Here is a 19,523-nt window from a genome sequence, read left to right as displayed (position 1 = left end):
GGCTCTTCAGGATACGAATGCTACTCTTTTATGTTCACAAAGCACTCTATCATACCACATCTGGGACATATAATTATGTGACAAGTCTGTCTCCCTGTCTCTACACTAAAAGCTCTTCAAGGGTATGGACTATGTTCTCTTTTCTTCTGTGTATCCCCAGTATGTAGCAAAGAACAGGATTCAGTAAATATTTGATGAATGATGACATGAGAAAACAGTGTTTATGACATTTCATGCTTTGCTGGTACCCTATATTCAGATTCACATTTTATACATGGGGTATGATGTTTTACTTTTTGTTTTTTAATCCATTTCTAAGCTCTGCTGATCCTTAAACACAACACAGTAAACTGAAAGGCATTATGTATAGACTTCAATATTGATGATATATAAAATTTGTCTCCAGATATTTTAAAAATGACTGGGTGATGAAAAGACAACAGGATAAGATATGGAGTCTCTTACTGCACAGCTCTCAGCTTGTCTGGGTCTCCAAATTTGTAAAATGAAGATATTAGACCTCATAATCTCTTTGCAAATTCCTCATTAATATTTAATTTAGGAGATATATGGTACAAAAAGCTTACAAAACATTAAAAACCCATGAGGGGTTTCAGTAATAAACAATTTTCACCTTTTCAAAAATACATAATAGCATTTCTGAAATCTAAGAGTTTGAAATCCACCAAGTCAGTCCTAAAGTCTGACATTCTCCATGCTGAGGACTGCAGAACTCAGGTTATACATCTTAAAGATTTGTCATTTCTGTAAAATACAGTGCTAATCTGAAAATTTTAACATTGAAGTGTTAAAACTAGGACAATGTACTAAGGAAACATAAGTTACTGCCATCGTTATCCTTAGGACAAATGAGATCAATAGATGAGAGAGAGAGAGAGAGAGAGAGAGAGAGAGAGAGAGAGAGAGAGAGAGAGAGAGATGGGAGAAAGAGAGAAAGGAAGAGAAAATAAAAAAGAAAGCTACAGTCTAAAGTAGTAAAATACTGTAAACCTATAAAAATACTTCGGGAAAAGAAGTACTGAGTTTAAATTTACTTGTAGGGTTTCGTAGTTTAGCAGAACGTGCCATGGCAAGGTCAAAGTGAGCCTGGTCTGCATTTTCACACAGATTGATGATTCGACACAGGCAATCAGCAGCAAATACCCGAGTGGCCCACCGAGGTGCCACAAAAGGCTTTGATTTATCTTCTTCGCCTAGTGTGGTAAACATGATATCATCATCCATCTCATCTTTCTTTTCAGATTCTTCATCTTTTCCACTACCTAATGGAGTTGCAGTGCTCATATCTGTAACAAAAATAAAAGCATATTATAACAACCTTAGAGCAAAAATGATGCTTTATAAAAAACATTGTTAGAAGATTTCTAATTTTTTTAAAAAGTTCTCAATCCTTTGAGAACAGAATTGGCAAGCTTTCTTTTTTAAACAATTAAGCAAAAATCAAGAAAAAGATAACATAAAAGTATCTCATATATTTCACTAGTTTAACATACTGTGCAATCCACAGAATAACCTGGGATTTTTATATATGAAAATTTAGTTTGAACATAGTCATTTTTCAAGAAATAAAGAAGTTCACTAGTTTGTAATATAATCTTCAACATTTTTATAGATCAGCGGTTCTCAACCTGTGGGTCGCGACCCCTTAGGGGGTCGAACGATCCTTTCACAGGGGTCGCCTAAATACATCCTGCGTATGAGATATTTACATTATGATTCGTAACAGCAGCAAAATCACAGTTATGAAGTAGCAACGAAAATAATTTTATGGTTGGGGGTCACCACAACATGAGGAACTGTATTAAAGGGTCGTGGCATTAGGAAGGTTGAGAACCACTGTTATAGATATTTAGATTAAAATTATAAGTATTTTAAAATGTAAGCTCAAGGTAATCTTTTAAGACTGATATATTGAGGTATTTTAAAATGTACACATCAGAAGTAAAATAATTTTCATTATTTTGATAACATATTTTATATATTAAATACATACCACTAGAAGCTGCCAGGACATCTTTACAAAGCATTAGCCAGTGGGAAAGTTTTTCTACAGCCAGTGATGAAAGCATATGTCCCAAAGTATCATGAATATCAGAACACAATTTTCTATCTGTCTCCCGGTCTAGCATTCCAAAAAGAAGTCCCTCCAGACCCGTTTCTGTTATATTAACACCTTGGTGCCGGCAGTGAATATCACTCTGAGAACTTACTCCAGGTGCAAAAGAACTGACATCTGAAAAGCAAGTTTTACAGATGAACTTGTATAAGATTTTGCTGTATATTGTAGGTAATTATGATAAGAAGTAAGGCTTAAATGCAAATTCACAATAGCAACAAAACCAGCTATATATACAATTTATCTGTGGTCTCCTGTTTATATATCTTTAGGATCAGAATTTAATCTGACAATTCAAGGTAAAACCCTAATCTTTAAGACTGATATTCTGAGGTATTTTAAACAAATCTCACAAAATGCTCAATGAAAATATTTTATTCTAACAAGGGTGGGAAAGAGAGACTTTCTAAATAGATTTAATTTAATGGACTGAAAAAGTGTTCACTATATTTGTTGGAAAAACAAGTTGAAACTTACTCAGTCTTATTGTCCAGAATTAAAAAAATCTATAAATTAGAACACAAATTATAAATGGATTACATCCTAGAAGTTCATTTAATATTTGGAAAATCCTTTCCAAGAAACATACAATAAAAAAAAATAATACAGTTATAGAATAGTATTAAAGTTCTTGCTTTTTCTAAAAATACTTTTATTCTCATACACAGAAGAAATAATAAAACTGGTAGCTCTAAGAATAAAAACACTATGCTTGTTAATGGAACTCTCATTATACTATGCTAAAATTGAAGTTATTCTGGTGTCTGATTAATCCCCAAGCAACTTCTATGCATTAGAAAGTCTTACAAGCAAAAATTTTCTCTCACAACAGGGGAAATATCTCTGTCAATTAAGCTCTGAAAAAGTTCCCAAGCCACCTATCCCTAGAGAGTGGAAGATGAGCTATGAATTCAAGCTATACTAAAACTAAATCCTCCCATAAAACAGAAAGACCTGAAGAAGGCAAAGATTTACCTTTTACTATCAGAGCATCTACCAACAATTCATAGATTATTGGTTACTTTGGCCTTATCTCTCAAAGGAAAAGTTGGATCACAAAAAGTTAACTATTGTCAAAGACTGGAGTCTTTCAAAATAGGTAATTTCTCTTTTCAGAAGTCTATTAGTGACACCAAGCAATATCCCCAGAGTTAGTCACCCTTTATACAGTTAAATAATTCTCAAAGGATGGCAGTATTCAGATAGTAAATGGTATTTTTCTAAGCTACAAAATCTTTTAAAAGGTAAAAATGTAAAATTACCAAGAAAACTATATTGGAATTTTTTTTTAAATATATTTTTATTGATTTCAGAGAGGAAGGGAGAGGGAGAGATAGAAACATCAATGATGAGAGAGAATCACTGATCAGCTGCCTCCTGCACGCCCCGCACTGGGGATCGAGCCCGCAACCTGGGCATATACCCTGACTGGGAATCGAACCGGTGACCTCTCGGTTCCTGGGTCGATGCTCAACCGCTGAGCTACACCCGGCTGGGCAACACTGGAATTTTTAAGGTGATAATGATTTTATTTTATTTAAAAGAATAAGAAAATTGATCATATTTTAACAAAAAAATGTTATTTAATAAGTAATACTCATTTGAAATGTTCGAGTATTTAAAGGAAAAGAATACTGACTGGTAAAATTACTTACTAGCACCGCTGCTCTCTTTGTCCCCTGCACTTTTGGCTAGGCTCATGGCATATTCACAGACTTCAGCTGCTTCTCTTTGTGCAAGCTGCCGGAGACAAGCCACTGCTGCTCGTCGAAGTAACAAATGGGAACTACATAAGTGAACCTAGAAGCCATAATTGTAGACATTTTTTTTAAAAAAGCTGTAATTGTACTTGCCTCATAAAGGTATATAAACACCTAACTTGTGAAGAGGCTCTCCATTTAACAGCCTCAGCTGTTTAAATAACATCCTTATATAATAAAGATGTAATATGCAAATGGTCATTAAGCCATGAAGTGTAATGTCTGACTGCATAATGACCGGATCACGGATCAGCAGGAGGGTGGGGCAGTGAGCTACAAGCAGGCGGCTGAGAGCTACAGGAAGGGGCAGGGCAGCAAGCTATGAGGGGGCAAGGCGGTGGAGGGAGCTACAGGAGGGCGGGGCAGCGGGCGGAGAGCTACAGGAGGGCAGCAGCAAGCTACTGGTGCACGGATTTGTGTGCAGGGCTACTAGTAGTCAAATAATGGATGTTAGAAAAATAATACCAATAAAATATATAAAGAACATTTCAGGAGCTAAAGTAACTGTCCCAAGACCTGAGCACTAAATATCATACAAGTATACCTAATAAAATTCTAGAAGGATCTTTTGCATATCTTATTTTACACATGGTCCTACTAAACTTTTTAAGTGTATAGAGATTAAATATAGTGAATGAAAATTTAGGGGGCAGAATGCACAGTAAAAACTGAAAGCAAAGGAGGATATTAATTAAAATTCTAAAAAAAAAAAAATCAACCAAACAAACATCTGAAAAGAATTGGAAAATGTAGCCATTTGGTATGGAATTTTTTTTAACTTCAAAAGTTCCTGAAAGAATCAATATCGTATACTTCATACAGTATGATTAAGAGCTCAGGCTCTGCTTGTCAGATTGGATTTGAATCCTGGCTCTGTCACTTATTCCTGAGTGACCTTAGATAAGTTACTTATCCTCTCTGTGCCTTGTTTGCCCATATATAAAGTGGGGATAGTAATTCTTCACAGTGTGACATGAACATTCCTGTTCATGTCTTTTGGCAGACACATGCATTTCTGTCAGGTATTTACTTAACAGTGGACCTGCTGGATAATAGTGCAGGCACATATTCAACTTCTATAGATTATGCCTAATTATTCTCCAATAAAGCTTCTCCCCCCCGCCCCCTTACATTTCACAAAACTCAGGAACAGGAACATTGCTTGCTCCTACAACAGACCTCCACCTTCCAATAAAAACCCCTATTATTTTACACTTTATGTCATCTTGCTATCTCTTCTTGTATCTACTATCCTCAAAAGTGGACACCCTGCTCTGTCACTGACAACTTGGGCATTCAGCTCAAGTCTTTCTCTCACTGACATCTCCTACAATTACCTATAGACATCAATGCCTATGTGCAGAATAGTCTGTCGGGACATGGTACAATGAGCAATTAATAATTCAATAGAAAGGAGCATGGAGTTTATAAAAATCTAAATTGATTCCACTAATAAGGATGAACGTATGTGTAGATTATTTTTCAGAGAGTGTCAAAAGATCTGGTAATGGAAGGGACTTCTGTCAATATGGAAATTGGACAACCTCTTGAATGGCCCTTTTTCTCATCTTATCCTACCACACCATCTCCTTCCCACCAGCTGCCTGTGATCTCACTACTTACTTTTTGAAAGAGTTTCAGGAAAGAGCTCCAACATGCCTTGTAATAAAACCCTTGAGGTTCTACTAAGGAAATAGGTTTGGAGACATAATGCTGTGTTAACAAAAGGAAGTTCATTGCATTCCCTGTGGCTTACGGATAACTGCCACTGAGATAAAGAAAGTCATGTTATTACTTTCCCAGGTCCTCTTAAATGTGTTCTAGCACGTAAGGTCAACCCCATAGTATAATTACCTTTAAGGAGAAAAAAAAAGGGGAGAGGAACCAGATAATTTGTGGAGTGTGTGTCTGCATCTCCATCATATTTGTCAGTTGCCTACCTAAGCTTCAATCCTATAACCAGTTCACCTCACTCATGTCGTGCCATCTATGGCCTCAGAGCTTGGGCATTAGACCATGGCTTTTGCCAGGATGTTTCATATCATGTTGAAGAATTAAATTTAGTGCACATTCTAGTTAACTATTTTCTTTGCATATGCTCTTTGTAAACATTGTACATTTGGTTTCTGCTCTGTGGCACACTCAAATTCCTTGATAATCTGGAACTAATTTAGTTCCCCGTGGTGAAACAGGAGCAAACTTGGTGGAGTAAAGCTAAATATACCACTTGAGATCTAATATCATGGTCTTCCAGTTCCTTCACCACATTGTGGATAACCTTCTCTTCCCTTTTCTCAGCAATATCTTCCCATGGTTATATCTATTATACCTTTCCTTCTCCCTATATATTAGCCTCCTTTCTCCCTTATCCAAATGAAATGTCATAATCCATTGTTAACTTCCTCACTTCCTTCATCCTGCTGTCATTTAAAGAATCAACTTGGCCAAAGCCCAGCTATGAATGTATCAAAGTATCTGGCTGCTCAAAGTCTGCACCCAAGTTGTTTACAGGTGCTGAACAAATTCTCACAATAAGGTGAACTGGTACCATCATAAATCACACAGTGGAGCCAAAGAAGCCACACTGATCTTGTATTTCTCCATATACTCCCAACTCCCATGTCCCATTCTCCTCAAACTTCTGGCCCTCCTCCCAACCTATACCTACACTCATCCTCTCCTCCTTTCTTTACGTTGCACTGGAAGAGCTATTTACTTATGCCCTGGAAACTCTATCCCATTAGAAATCTTGAAAATATATACACATACATACATACATACATATATATATTTCCATGCCGTCAGCAGGTACAACTGGGGCTGGTGCTGTCAGTGCATAAGAGTAGCAGCGGTGGGAGCGGGGCTCCTGGCAGACAGGGGCCTGGGGGTGCAGCAGGAGGGCCGGGAGGGGGCGCGAAGGATGGTCTGAGACTTGCCCCTGTGTCCACTGCAGCCTCACAGCCCACAGTTCAAGGTGCATGAATTCATGCACTGGGTCCCTAGTATTAAATATTCCTTCTATGCCTTGTACCAGTGGTTCTCAACCTCCCTAATGCCGTGACCCTTTAATACAGTTCCTCATGTTGTGGTGACCCCCAACCATAAAATTATTTTTGTTGCTACTTCATAACTGTAATTTTGCTACTGTTATGAATTGTAATGTAAATATCTGATATGAAGGATATATTTAGGCGACCCCTGTGAAAGGGTCATTCGACCCCCAAAGGGGTCGCAACCCACAGGTTGAGAACCGCTGCCTTATATCATTAACTCTCCCACCCTATAGCCTCCATCTCATCAGCATTTAAACATGCTCATTTCTCTCTACTGTAAGAGAAAAAGAATCTCTCCTGACTCCATCACCCCCTTGCCCTACTGTCCTCTCCTTACAGTCAAACTTCTGGAAAGAAGTTTGTGTTTACAGTCCATCTTTAACCCAATGTATCTGGGCTTCTATTCGTGCTTCTCTACCAGATGACTAAACAGTTCCTTACATGCATCACACTCTTTCCTGTCTTGGGGCCTTTTACTTATTTTCTCTCTGCCTAAAAATAAATGCTGTCCACTCCAATAACATGCTCTTCCTCAAACTAACTCCTATTTATCCTGAAAATCACACCTTAAATAGCATTTTTTCCGTGGGAATCTTTTCTGAATGCCTGGATTATGATAGGTTTCCCTATCAAATGCTCTCCTATAGCCTTTACTAGCACCTATTTCATTTGTAAATAATCACTGTTAAGCATGTTCCATTGAAACCATAATTTTCATTATGACAGAGGCTTCATCTTATCTCATCCACAAATGTATCCCCATACTTTGCATGGTGTCTGGCATATAGTAGGCTCTCACTAAATATTTGTTGAGTGAATAAACTAATGACTGTGAGGATAGCAACAGATTCTCAGAAGTTATCAAACTTCAAGAAATAAAATTCTGAGTGGGAAACTCTAAAAATATGAAGGACTATTAGCTAAGAAATAAATAGTTCACTAAAACACATCTTAAGATGTATGTGTGTGTGGGGGGGAGAATCGGTAAATAAAATAAATAGTCAGAAAGTGACTACTGAAGCCAAAACCCTAGAATTCATCCTCTAGGAAAGCTACTTTTTTGTTTATTTTGGTCTAGTTTGAGCTTTTGGGAAACAAATTTGGAGCTCTCTAAATAAATCAGTAAATAAAAGAGCTTTATACTCACACAAAGGCTGGGAACGAGACTAGATAGGTTGACATGTCGTGGTGCAAACATGTGAAGCTGCTGAAGGCAAGATATGGCAGCTGCCTGAACGAGAGAATCTGAATGGTCCTGGGTAATTGCACAGCCCACCAAACAAGAAGAACGAATTGTGGAAATAGTTGCTCCATTTCCTAGTAGTAAAAGAAAAAAAAAATGCACAAAACAACTACTTTATTATTATCACCAAAAAAACTCCTAGAAAACAATTATCTTCTAAATAACCCTCCTTCTGATTACTTTTTAGGTTGTTTCTAAACAAAACGTCTGCAAAGTCCATGGAAATCATTTTGAAACACAATGATACATGACAATGATGCACCTCTGTTAGATTTAGCTAAGTTTGTATTTATTTCCTGAAAAATGATATTGTCTTTTAAACCTGTCAGTTTTATGTAAAAGGGCCAAAAGATTCATCATGTCTGGTTCTCTGTTCAACTAACATTATCACCTCTATCATACAGTAACTTGAAATCCCATTTTCCAAATAAGATTAAGAGTAACTTTTACAGTGATAGTTAGGAAAAGTAAATTATAGTATTATATGCTGTGTATAAAAATGTCTTAATTGCCAAATATAAGTGATTTAAAAATTTTACCAATGTAAAACAAAATAATTTTATATACGCATAAAGACTAAGCAAGGAAATCAGAGTCACATTAAGAGTCACATTCTAATTTGAAATATGCATGCCTCATCGTCATCATATCCGAAAGCACTTGGTAAATACATAATCAAAGGCACATACTGATTCTCTCCATATCCTTCTGATATTCACTGAAGCTAGAATTATCAACTTTCTCAAAGAGGACACTGAGTCCAAAAAAGAGATATGTCTAAATCACACATTTTTTTTTAATTCCTAGCATTTTTTCTTAAGATCTTATTTCTACTTCTTTCTTTTTAAAAATATCTGTCCGTAGTAGTTAAAAATGCAAGCAGAGGAAATGGATCTGGGCTTCATCTCTGACTCAAACTACTCACTGTATACTTGGAAAAGCTTTTAATCTCTCTCTGACTCAGTATTTCATCAGTAAAATAGAGAGATATATCTATGTCAGGATTATTGTCAGAATTAAGTGAAATAATGTTTAAGAAGCTTTACCCATTGAAAGGACTTAATAAATGCTGAAATACATTTTTAAATAAAGCTTGACCCATTGAAAGCACTTAATAAAAGCTGAAATATTCAGGATAAATTCACAGTAATTTGCTGATGTGAGTGTTTAATTTAGCCATTAGTTGAATTATTTCAGTGGAATTGAAAGGTAACAACATAGACCTTAGAATCATAAATCGGCTACTCTGTTCAGTAATTCTAGGCAAGTTACTTATTATCCCTAGGCTTGCTTCCTCAGGGAAAAGTTAGATAATATTTTATCTACTTTATGGCAGTGGTTTTTTCAAAACTATGGTCCTGATACTTAGAGTTCAAAAAAATAGTGAACCTAAGTCCATGAAGAAAAGTGAATGGTTCTCCAGGCCAAAGGAATCCACTTTTATCTTTATCTTCATTTAGAAATGTCTTCTCTGTTTAAAACGTCAAAAAGCACTGAGAGTCAGGTTTATTGTAGAGATTTAATAAAATAATAAGTAAAAAGCAGAGTTCCAGGCCTCCCGTAAGTTGCAAGCATTTAATACACAGTAATGATTATTATTACAACATTTCTTTAAGCAACATGATGATGACATTCAGGAAACTGAAAGATAGCAATTATCTGCCTAGTTCCTCTAATTTAAGATGAACATACCTTGTAGTTCAGGGCCAACAGTAGTGATTATAGCACCCAAGCATCTACCCAAACACTGATGAACTTCCATATGTGAGGGTGGAACTGTCAACAGCAAGGTAAGAACTAGAGACAATGTTGGTTCCACATACCCACGGTACATGGGGCCACTAGAATCCACTATCAAAGCCAGTGAATGAAGAGACCAAGTCTGGAATAAAATATATTAATTTTATATTAAATTTTAGTAAATACTATCATCTTAATTTTTAATCAACGATCTAGAAACACTTAAAAATATATTCCTTAAGAAATAAAAGGTAGCACATAAGTTACCGATCACCAAGAACCAAAGCAACTGATATCTTTAAAGGTTCTCTGTAGCGTGGCTTTGAATGTCAGAAATAAAATGTCAATGGTGAACTAATTTTCTTCTACTATAATGTATATATATTTTACCCTGTCAAAGATAATGACTTACGTAATAAGTGTTTGATTCCGTGGATGCTTATGGACAGTATCTTTATTGTATGTACTATTGGAGTTTTGCTAAAAAACTCGCCTGAAATGAAACAATGATCGTGACAATGTTCTGTACTCAGACATATTTCTAGAGCCATCACACACACACAACAGCTCTTCAAGTGCCATGGAATCAGTTCAGGCTCCTGTTTATGTTTACTAAGTACAAAGTAATCTCACTGGCTAATATCATTTACAAAACTAACCCCAGAACATTATATGGTTATCAGCACAGGCCTGAGTAAAGATAAAGTGCTTCAAACTGCCCACACCAGCGTAGAGCTCATCTTTTATTTCTACTGTTGGCAGCTCTAAAGGAGAGCTGGACCAGCTGGCTGAGGACAGAGGTTTCCCAACATGCCAGCTTAGTAGGAAAAAATCCATACCTTAACTTCTATTACCTGTCAGTCTACTACACCAATCCTAGAGAACTTAGCAACCTGACTTGGACAGGTTGTGTACAGAAACGACACCTACTGACAGAGTTAGCAAAAGTAGTAAGAAAACAGTACTTTGATGGAGTAAGACCAGAGCACACGCACACATTTTAGAGAAACAAATTAATGAAAGTAACAAAACTATAATAAGGATTTCTAAAGACAATATAATTAAAGCACAAAGGAGTTTCTAGAAATGTTAAAAAAAAACACAAAAACCCAGAATTTATATTAAAAATTTTTTATATTAAAAATTCAGAACAGGTTTTCGAACAAGACCCAACGATTTTGCCTCGGTTGGCTCCGGCTTGAGTGCAATTTCTTTTTGTTTCCAGCCCCCGCGCCCCCCTAACCCCCCCCCCCCAAAATGTTCCGACCAAGGAATGCCTTCCGAGTGCTCGGGAGGGCGTGGCTTAAGAGTCCTAGGAAGGCTGGAAACAGATTGCAAGGATGGGGCAACCCCCACAATAAAGCCTCAACCAATGGCAACTCAGGTTTTAATTATCCATTTCCCCCAGAATTTGGCTTTTAGAAAAATAAGCAAAACAGCGAAAAAGTGTGTGTGGGGGGGGGGGGGGGGAGGAGGGGGGAGTGGTTAAAAAAAATTTTTTTTCAGTAGAAAACTGGGGGTGGAGGGTGGGGGGGGGGGGGAGTAGTTCTTGCTGAAACCCAAAATCAGTACCTTGAAGATAAAATGGAGGAACTATCATATAACAAAGTAAAAGTACAAAAAAAAGGAAAAACACAATAGACTTAAATGAATTCTTTTATGAATAATAATAATTCTAGTAAAATAAAAAGATACACTTATACAGAATTTGATGACATTTCTAAGCTTCAAGGACAGAGAGAAAAATTTTTACACACTGTCAAGCCAAAACATAAGGTTATAGACATAAAAAATATATTTCAGATATGTTTTTTGGCAAAAGCAATGAAAAGATGGAGGAAAAAAATAGTTATGCCCATAAGCAACCATTAATTTAGCATTTTATTAACATAGTAAGCTGTTGTTTTTTGGAAGTGGGAAATATATGCATAGTATAAAAGAAGAAGTTTTACCTGGATGCACAAAGAAACACTGCAAAGAAACTTTAAATAGTATTTGCACATCAGTTTTTTAGTTTTTGGTTTCTGTTACTTTTAATTTTCTAAAGAACTTATTTGGAAGTTTTTATAGATCACTGACTAAAAACTGAGATGTTAATACTTACTAAAATTTAATGTTTTAAAAATCAAGCTACCATTAGCCTCCAATGTACCACATTAGAAGACAGAAGATACTGAGACATTTATGTATAATCAAAGAAAGGGACTGTGTGCCAAGAATGGTATAACCAACTAAAATCTCATCCACATGTGAAAGCAGAGGAAGTTACTTTTTTTTTTTTTAATATATTTTATTGATTTTTTACAGAGAGGAAGGGGGAGGAATAGAGAGTTAGAAACATCGATGAGAGAGAAACATCGATCAGCTGCCTCCTGCACACTCCCCGCTGGGGATGTGCCCGCAACCAAGGCACATGCCCTTGACTGGAATGGAACCCAGGACCCTTGAGCCCGCAGGCTGATGCTCTATCCATTGAGCCAAACCGGTAGGGCAAAAGCTACTTTTAAGATATGCATACCACTCAAGACCCTTCCTAAAATAACTATTGCTAGAGGAAGTTCTCCAAAGAACAAGGATATCAAGAAAGGAGTTGAGGATACAAAAAAGAAAACATTATTGAACAGTAAGTCTCCAGTAACTATAGTTAAATACATGTAGACAAACAACTGTGAAACATGACTTTTGAGTTAGGATTCTCAAAACAGAAGAAACAGGGAGGAACACTTAAGACTAAGTTTTGTACTATTCTGTGAAGATATAAACTAAAATATTAGCTTTGAGGAAATGTAATTGATCCAAAGTATAGTAAAACTAGAGGCCTGGTGCACGAAATTCTTGCACTCGGGGGAGGGGGTCCCCCAGCCTGGCCTGTACTCTCTCACAGTGCGGGAGCCCTGCAATCGATCACCCCAAAGAGATAGGCCCCACCCACCCATCTGGTGCTCCTCGATGGTTGCCCCAAAGAGATAGGCTGGAACGGCAGAAACCGTCTCCACGCCATGTGGAGCCGTGGGACCCCTGGCCTCACTGTGTGGAGCCGCGTGACCCTCTGTGCCACACAGAGCCGCCGGGACCCACCTCTGTGCCGCATGAAGCCGTGGGACCTCCAACGTCAAGTCCCTGCCCACCCACGCGTGTCCACTGTGCATGCAGCCACCTGGTGATTGCTCGTTACGGCGTGAGGGTGTCATGGTGTGAGGGAACCACGGCGTGATGACCATTAGCATATTAGCTCTTTATTATATAGGATGTCTTCTCATAAAAAGCCATGTAGGGCAGTCATTGAGAGGAGTTTGGTTTTAAAAAATTAAAGCAAAAGAGGACTGAGAAAATGGTGAAGATAAAAGAAGGAAGATAACTAGCACCTATACCAGGGGTGGGCAAACTTTTTGACTCGAGGGCCACAATGGATTCTTAAACTGGACCGGAGGGCCGGAACGAAAGCATGGATGGAGTGTTTGTGTGAACTAATATAAATTCAAAGTAAACATCATTACATAAAAGGGTACGGTCTTTTTTTTTTTAGTTTTATTCATTTCAAATGGGCCGGATCCGGCCCGCGGGCCATTGTTTGCCCACGGCTGACCTATACTCTCTTTTTTTTAAAAAAAAGTTTTTTTAAATATATTTTATTGATTTTTTACACAGAGGAAGGGAGAGGGATAGTTAGAAACATCGATGAGAGAGAAACATCGACCAGCTGCCTCCTGCACACCCCTAACTGGGGATATGCCCGCAATCAAGGTACACGCCCTTGACTGGAATCGAACCTGGGACCCTTCAGTCCGCAGGCTGATGGTCCATCCACTGAGCCAAATCGGTTAGGGCTATTCTCTCTTTTTTAAATCCTTAACCACAGATATGTTTTTATTGATTTTAGAGAGGAGGGGGGAGAAAGAGAGAAAAAAACGTCTCCATGTGAGAGAGAAACATCGACTGGTTGCCTCACGAATGTGCCCTGACCAGGAATTAAACTCACAACCTTTTGGTATACTGGACGTTGCTCCAACCAACTGAGCCACCCAGCCAGGGCAGTAGCACCTACTTTTTGACATAAATAAAACAAGCAGCAACCGCCTGGGTAAAATAATTTTTCTTCCAAACTAGTATAAAACTGCATTAAAAAAGTAGTGTGGCACCTCTTAAGGAACAAGATTACTTGATTTTTATTTTTAACACTTTTGGGAATTTTGTGCTTTACATAGCTAGAAACCTTTACCAAGAAGTCTAAGGCAAACTAAACCTATAGACTAGTTTAAATTTAATAACTCGTTTGGGAAGAGTGGATTTAGTGTCTTTTATCTAATCCTAAAGGAACTCATTCATCATCTCAACAAACTAATGGCAAGTAGTAATAAAAATTGAACTTGTGAGTCTCAAAGTTGAGAACCAAGATGGCGGCATAGGTTAACACCGGAGTTTGCTGCTTTGAACAACTACTTCAAAAGTGAAACTAAAAAACGGAACGGACATCACCCAGAACCACAGGAACGCTGGCTGAGTGGAAGTCCTACAACTAGGAGGAAAGAGAAACGCATACGGACACTCAGAGGAGGCGCAGTGCTGAAGTCAAATTCTGAGGTGCGGAGTGCGCGGAGCGGGCTGGCGGCGGAGGGCGCGGTTGGCGTTTTCAATCGGGAGGGAGTCGCAGACTCTGAGCTCCAGATACGGGCGAGTCTTTAGGGACCCAGACTCAAACGGGAGAAGCGGGACTGTCTGGCTTCGGTCAGAGCGAGTGCAGCTTTCTCTCTGAGCTTTGCAGCGGGTGCTGGGACTCAGAGAGGCAGAGCCCCTGGGGACAGGACTGAGAGCTGCCATAACTGCTCTCTCCGGCCCACCCTGTTGATCCTGTGCGACCCGCCCCGCCCAAGCCCTGCACAGAGGCATTTGCTGGATAGCCTCAGGCAAAGGCTAGATTAGCACCTCCCTAGAGGACAGAAGTTCTCTCACTGCAGAAACAGCTGATTCTCATAGCCACTTGGCCTGGAGGTCAAACCCTCCCTGGTATTAGCTACAATAATCAAGGTTTAACTATAAGACTGCGCACAAAGACCACTAGGGGGTGCACCAACGAAGCATAACAAAATGCGGAGACAAAGAAACAGGACAAAATTGTCAATGGAAGATATAGAGTTCAGAACCACACTTTTAAGGTCTCTCAAGAACTGTTTAGAAGCCGCCGATAAACTTAATGAGATCTACAAGAAAACTAATGAGACCCTCGATGTTATATTGGGGAACCAACTAGAAATTAAGCATACACGGACTGAAATAACGAATATTATACAGACAGCAGACCAGAGGAGCGCAAGAATCAAGTCAATGATTTGAAATGCGAGGAAGCAAAAACACCCAACCGGAAAAGCAAAATGAAAAAAGAATCCAAAAATGCGAGGATAGTGTAAGGAGCCTCTGGGACAGCTTCAAGCGTACCAACATCAGAATTATAGGGGTGCCAGAAGATGAGAGAGAGCAAGATACTGAAAACCTATTTGAAGAAATAATGACAGAAAACTTCCCCCACCTGGTGAAAGAAATGGACTTACAGGTCCAAGAAGCGCGGAGAACCCCAAACAAAAGGAATCCAAAGAGGACCACACCAAGACACATCATAATTAAAATGCCAAGAGCAAAAGATAAAGAGAGAATCTTAAAAACAGCAAGAGAAAGAAACTCAGTTACCTACAAGGGAATACCCATACGACTGTCAGATGATTTCTCAACAGAAACTTTGCAGGCCAGAAGGGAGTGGCAAGAAATATTCAAAGTGATGAATACCAAGAACCTACAACCAAGATTACTTTATCCAGCAAAGCTATCATTCAGAATTGAAGGTCAGATAAAGAGCTTCACAGATAAGGAAAAGCTAAAGGAGTTCATCACCACCAAACCAGGATTATATGAAATGCTGAAAGGTATCCTTTAAGAAGAGGAAGAGGAAGAAAAAGGTAAAGATACAAATTATGAACAACAAATATGCATCTATCAACAAGTGAATCTAAGAATCAAGTGAATAAATAATCTGATGAACAGAATGAACTGGTGATTATAATAGAATCAGGGACATAGAAAGGGAATGGACTGACTATTCTTGGGGGGGAAAGGGGTGTGGGAGGTGCGGGAAGAGACTGGACAAAAATCGTGCACCTATGGATGAGGACAGTGGGTGGGGAGTGAGGGCGGAGGGTGGGGCAGGAACTGGGAGAAGGGGAGTTATGGGGGGGAAAAAAGAGGAACAAATGTAATAATCTGAACAATAAAGATTTAATTAAAAAAAAAAATGAACTTGTGAGTCTCAATATGAGGCTGGCAAGTTGGATGCTAATGCATTTATATATTATTAATATTTTCAGGTGCTTCAATGTGAAGTGGTAAATCAAGAATGCAGTACATCTTTGCATACAGAAGTTCTTGACTCTCAATGTAGTTAATTCTATTTGTATTTGTAAACAAACAAAAAATTCAGAGTACACTTGAAAATTCAACCAATAACCCTGGACCTGGGTTGGGGTATTAGGGGAGAGAGAGAAGGCTGGATATTTAAAAATAAATAAATAAATAAAAGATCTAATAAAGGTAAGAAAATGCAAAAAAAGAGAAAACAAATACAATGGATGATAAATAACAACAAGAAAATACGTTTAAAGGAATGTATGTGGAATGGGTTGAATTCCCAAAATAATACAGTTTTAAGATTAGGTTAAAAAACAAAATCCTGTTATATGCTGTTCCATAAAACAAAATGACAAAAAATGATCCTAATACATTTTTTCTACCAACCTATTAGAATGATTACAATTTTATACAGCAAATCATTTTCTTAACACTATTATTCAAACATTTTATAATGAGTAAAATCAATATTATACCTGGACTTCAGAGGATGTTCCATCTTGTGCTAGAGCCAATAAAATGCTGACACTGGTCTTCAGATGTTGTCCTGAGCCGATACCACCAACATAACGATGCAAACAGCCCAGAGCCAATGAATGCCCAGTTCTGGATACAACATCTCGAGCCGATTTCAACCTGGGAAAAAAAGTATTCTTCAGGGGTTGGTTTTCTATTTCCCTGTGGCAATAACAAGCTTATAGCCACACAATAAAAAGGATTTATTATGGAAATCATGAAAGACTACAATCATGATTACTTTCTCTCTCCACTCCCAAACAAGTTACTAAATTTAAAATAGTTGGTTAAAGTGATATATTTCACTGAATAGAAAATGTGAAGAGGAACTACAGCTTTTCAGAACTATTGCTCACAACCACTGCTTCCACACCTCCCTCTCCCACTAATGATTATTACATAGTTTGGTATAATTAGTACTTAAAATACAGTAATAGCTAAGAATGATTAATTTATATAACTCAAATATTGATTCTTGACCACTACTGATTTTCAACTTCTCTACTTAAGTACCTGATTAACAACGAACAGTCAACAATAACTGCACATTATCATTTTAATCATATTTATTTGGAACTCTGAGGTAATTGTTTTTAATTAATATTAAAAGAAATCCTTAAAACCTAATGGTAATTTTCTCCTCTGTTTCAGGGATAATTTCAGAGATACACTTAGCAGCAGTTAGAAAAAGAATGACTCATTTTTAAAAGTGGGTAATTAATAGAAAAAATAATGGCAGGGGGAGAGGAGAGCAGTGGTGAAGAGAAAAGGACTTCAGAGCACCTCCTCAGAGCAGAGTAGACATAACTCAGAGACATCCTATTAGCATTCTTCTTGATTCCATTACGTAACATTCAAGAGTTGAAACTGAAGCCCTCACCACATTGAAAGCACTTAGCATATTACAACCTAGCTGGATTCTAGACTTTAATCAATTATTGAAATAAAAATGAAGGCCATTATGAGAAAAATCACAAAATATTGTCACATGCTATACCATTTGGAAAACATACAGCCCAGATAATAATTACTTATTAGTAATTACTAGACATCTAAAAAGACATCTTTACCTATGAAAGAAACTTACTTGTTGGTAAAGAGTCTCACTTACTTGTCAAAGCTATATTGGGCCATTCTAGCAATAAAAGTTGCTTCTCCAACCACCTGAGCCATTCTTCCAAGAGCTTCCCCTGCTGCACATCGTAAGATGGGGTTGGGGTTGTCAAGAGCGCCCATAACCAGTGTAAGAGCGGATTTACGTACTTCCTCGGGTCCTAAAGTACTTTTATTCTCAGCCAGGCCCTATGGTTAATTTGTTTTAAAGGCAAGTCATAATTCACATTAAATAAAATTTTTAAATGTGCATAATCTTTGAAAATATACATATATCTTCAGACATTATTTTCTTCATCTTTCCAGTGCATATAACATATAGATACCTGTTAAATTAGTGGTAACTACTTTCCTAAACATGATTCAAAACATGATACAGATACACAACATAGTTACAGTTCATGGGCCCTAAAACCAACAATCCTTGGGAGTTGTTTTTATATATAAAAACACTGTATTATTAAATTAACTGTTATTCAACTGATTGAAATTTATCATTATAACTTTAAGGAAGGCCTAATGAGTAGGAAACTTTGATTCATTTATATAAAAATTCTAGAGAAGATAATTATGTCACAAAGAGTACCTCCAATTATATATCTAAAGGCTAAATTAGGTAATAACCAGTAACTGAATGTTGAGATAGCTTGTTCATCATTCCAAATGTTAATACTTCTGTTCTAGCTATACCTCCTGTCCTGGAACTTAATTTACTCATTGAGACCAAAAATCCAAGTTATGGTACCTGGGGAAAATGTTACTACAGCAAAGGCTTTAGCGAGCATACCTATATAGAAAAGAATACTGTACAGAAATATTACAGTTGGTTCACTAGCTTCCCAACCACTGAGGAAGACCATGACCACCCCACTTGTGTTTTAAAAAACTCAGATGTTAGTATTAGTTGACAATCTTTAAGAATGGCATATACTAACAGTTATGTAAATGGCACAAATCTATATTTCTACCAATGCCTGTATCCCCTTTCCCTGATGTTTATGAAACATGATTTACTTCATGCCTATTTAAACAGTTGTACTTGTTGCTATTTCACTTTAAAATAGTAATACCTTATAATTAACTCAGTGCTAAATAATATAGTAAGTTTTCAAATAATTAACTCAGTGCTAAATAATATAAGAAGTTTTCAAATACATCATTAGAGGCTGCAGGCTGCAAAATACAGTAACAAACTCTGAGAGACAAAGCAATAGTCATTTCACTTTATACGTGTAGAAACTGATGTTAAAAGAAGACTAAATAAATTACACAAAGACATAAACCAAGTATTATGCAAAACCAGAACACAACCTCTAAATGCAGAATTTTTTCAACTATATAACACAACCTCTCCTGATTTATGGTCTAAACCACAAATCAAATTTAAGTTTCATCTTGTTAACTTTCAGCAGAATATTAGATTTCATCAGCCAGACATTTTTGAAAATTTCGACTGTCTGAACTACTGGCATTTGTAAAGTCTCAGGGGTCAAACTGAAAGAGTAACATTACTAAAATATAAAATACTCATTAATTACAATGAGCCTAATATAAAATTTCTAGTAATT

The 19,523-nt window shown here is 37.3% G+C and overlaps 1 protein-coding gene across 5 annotated transcripts in view; it reads right to left on the bottom strand.

Moving 5' to 3' along the window:
* The window catches only part of HEATR5B (HEAT repeat containing 5B), a 73,783-nt gene that overhangs the window by 26,946 nt on the left and 27,314 nt on the right, over positions 1–19,523 (bottom strand). For all 5 annotated transcript variants that reach the window (XR_004971882.1, XM_036334848.1, XM_036334851.1 and 2 more), the window contains 7 exons: positions 17,954–18,144; positions 16,803–16,962; positions 9,886–10,075; positions 8,098–8,267; positions 3,793–3,937; positions 2,015–2,254; positions 1,056–1,307 (listed from right to left, as the gene is read on the bottom strand). Coding sequence is in view for 4 of the 5 variants with exons in the window: in XM_036334848.1 (XP_036190741.1) it covers positions 1,056–1,307; positions 2,015–2,254; positions 3,793–3,937; positions 8,098–8,267; positions 9,886–10,075; positions 16,803–16,962; positions 17,954–18,144 (1,348 nt within the window). In the remaining variant the exon portion in view is untranslated. The remainder of the gene's footprint in view (positions 1–1,055; positions 1,308–2,014; positions 2,255–3,792; positions 3,938–8,097; positions 8,268–9,885; positions 10,076–16,802; positions 16,963–17,953; positions 18,145–19,523) is intronic.

This window comes from Myotis myotis, unplaced genomic scaffold (assembly GCF_014108235.1).
Source record: "Myotis myotis isolate mMyoMyo1 unplaced genomic scaffold, mMyoMyo1.p scaffold_m19_p_14, whole genome shotgun sequence".
Classification (NCBI taxonomy): Eukaryota; Metazoa; Chordata; class Mammalia; order Chiroptera; family Vespertilionidae; genus Myotis; species Myotis myotis.
This window is presented reverse-complemented; position numbering and strand designations above follow the sequence as displayed.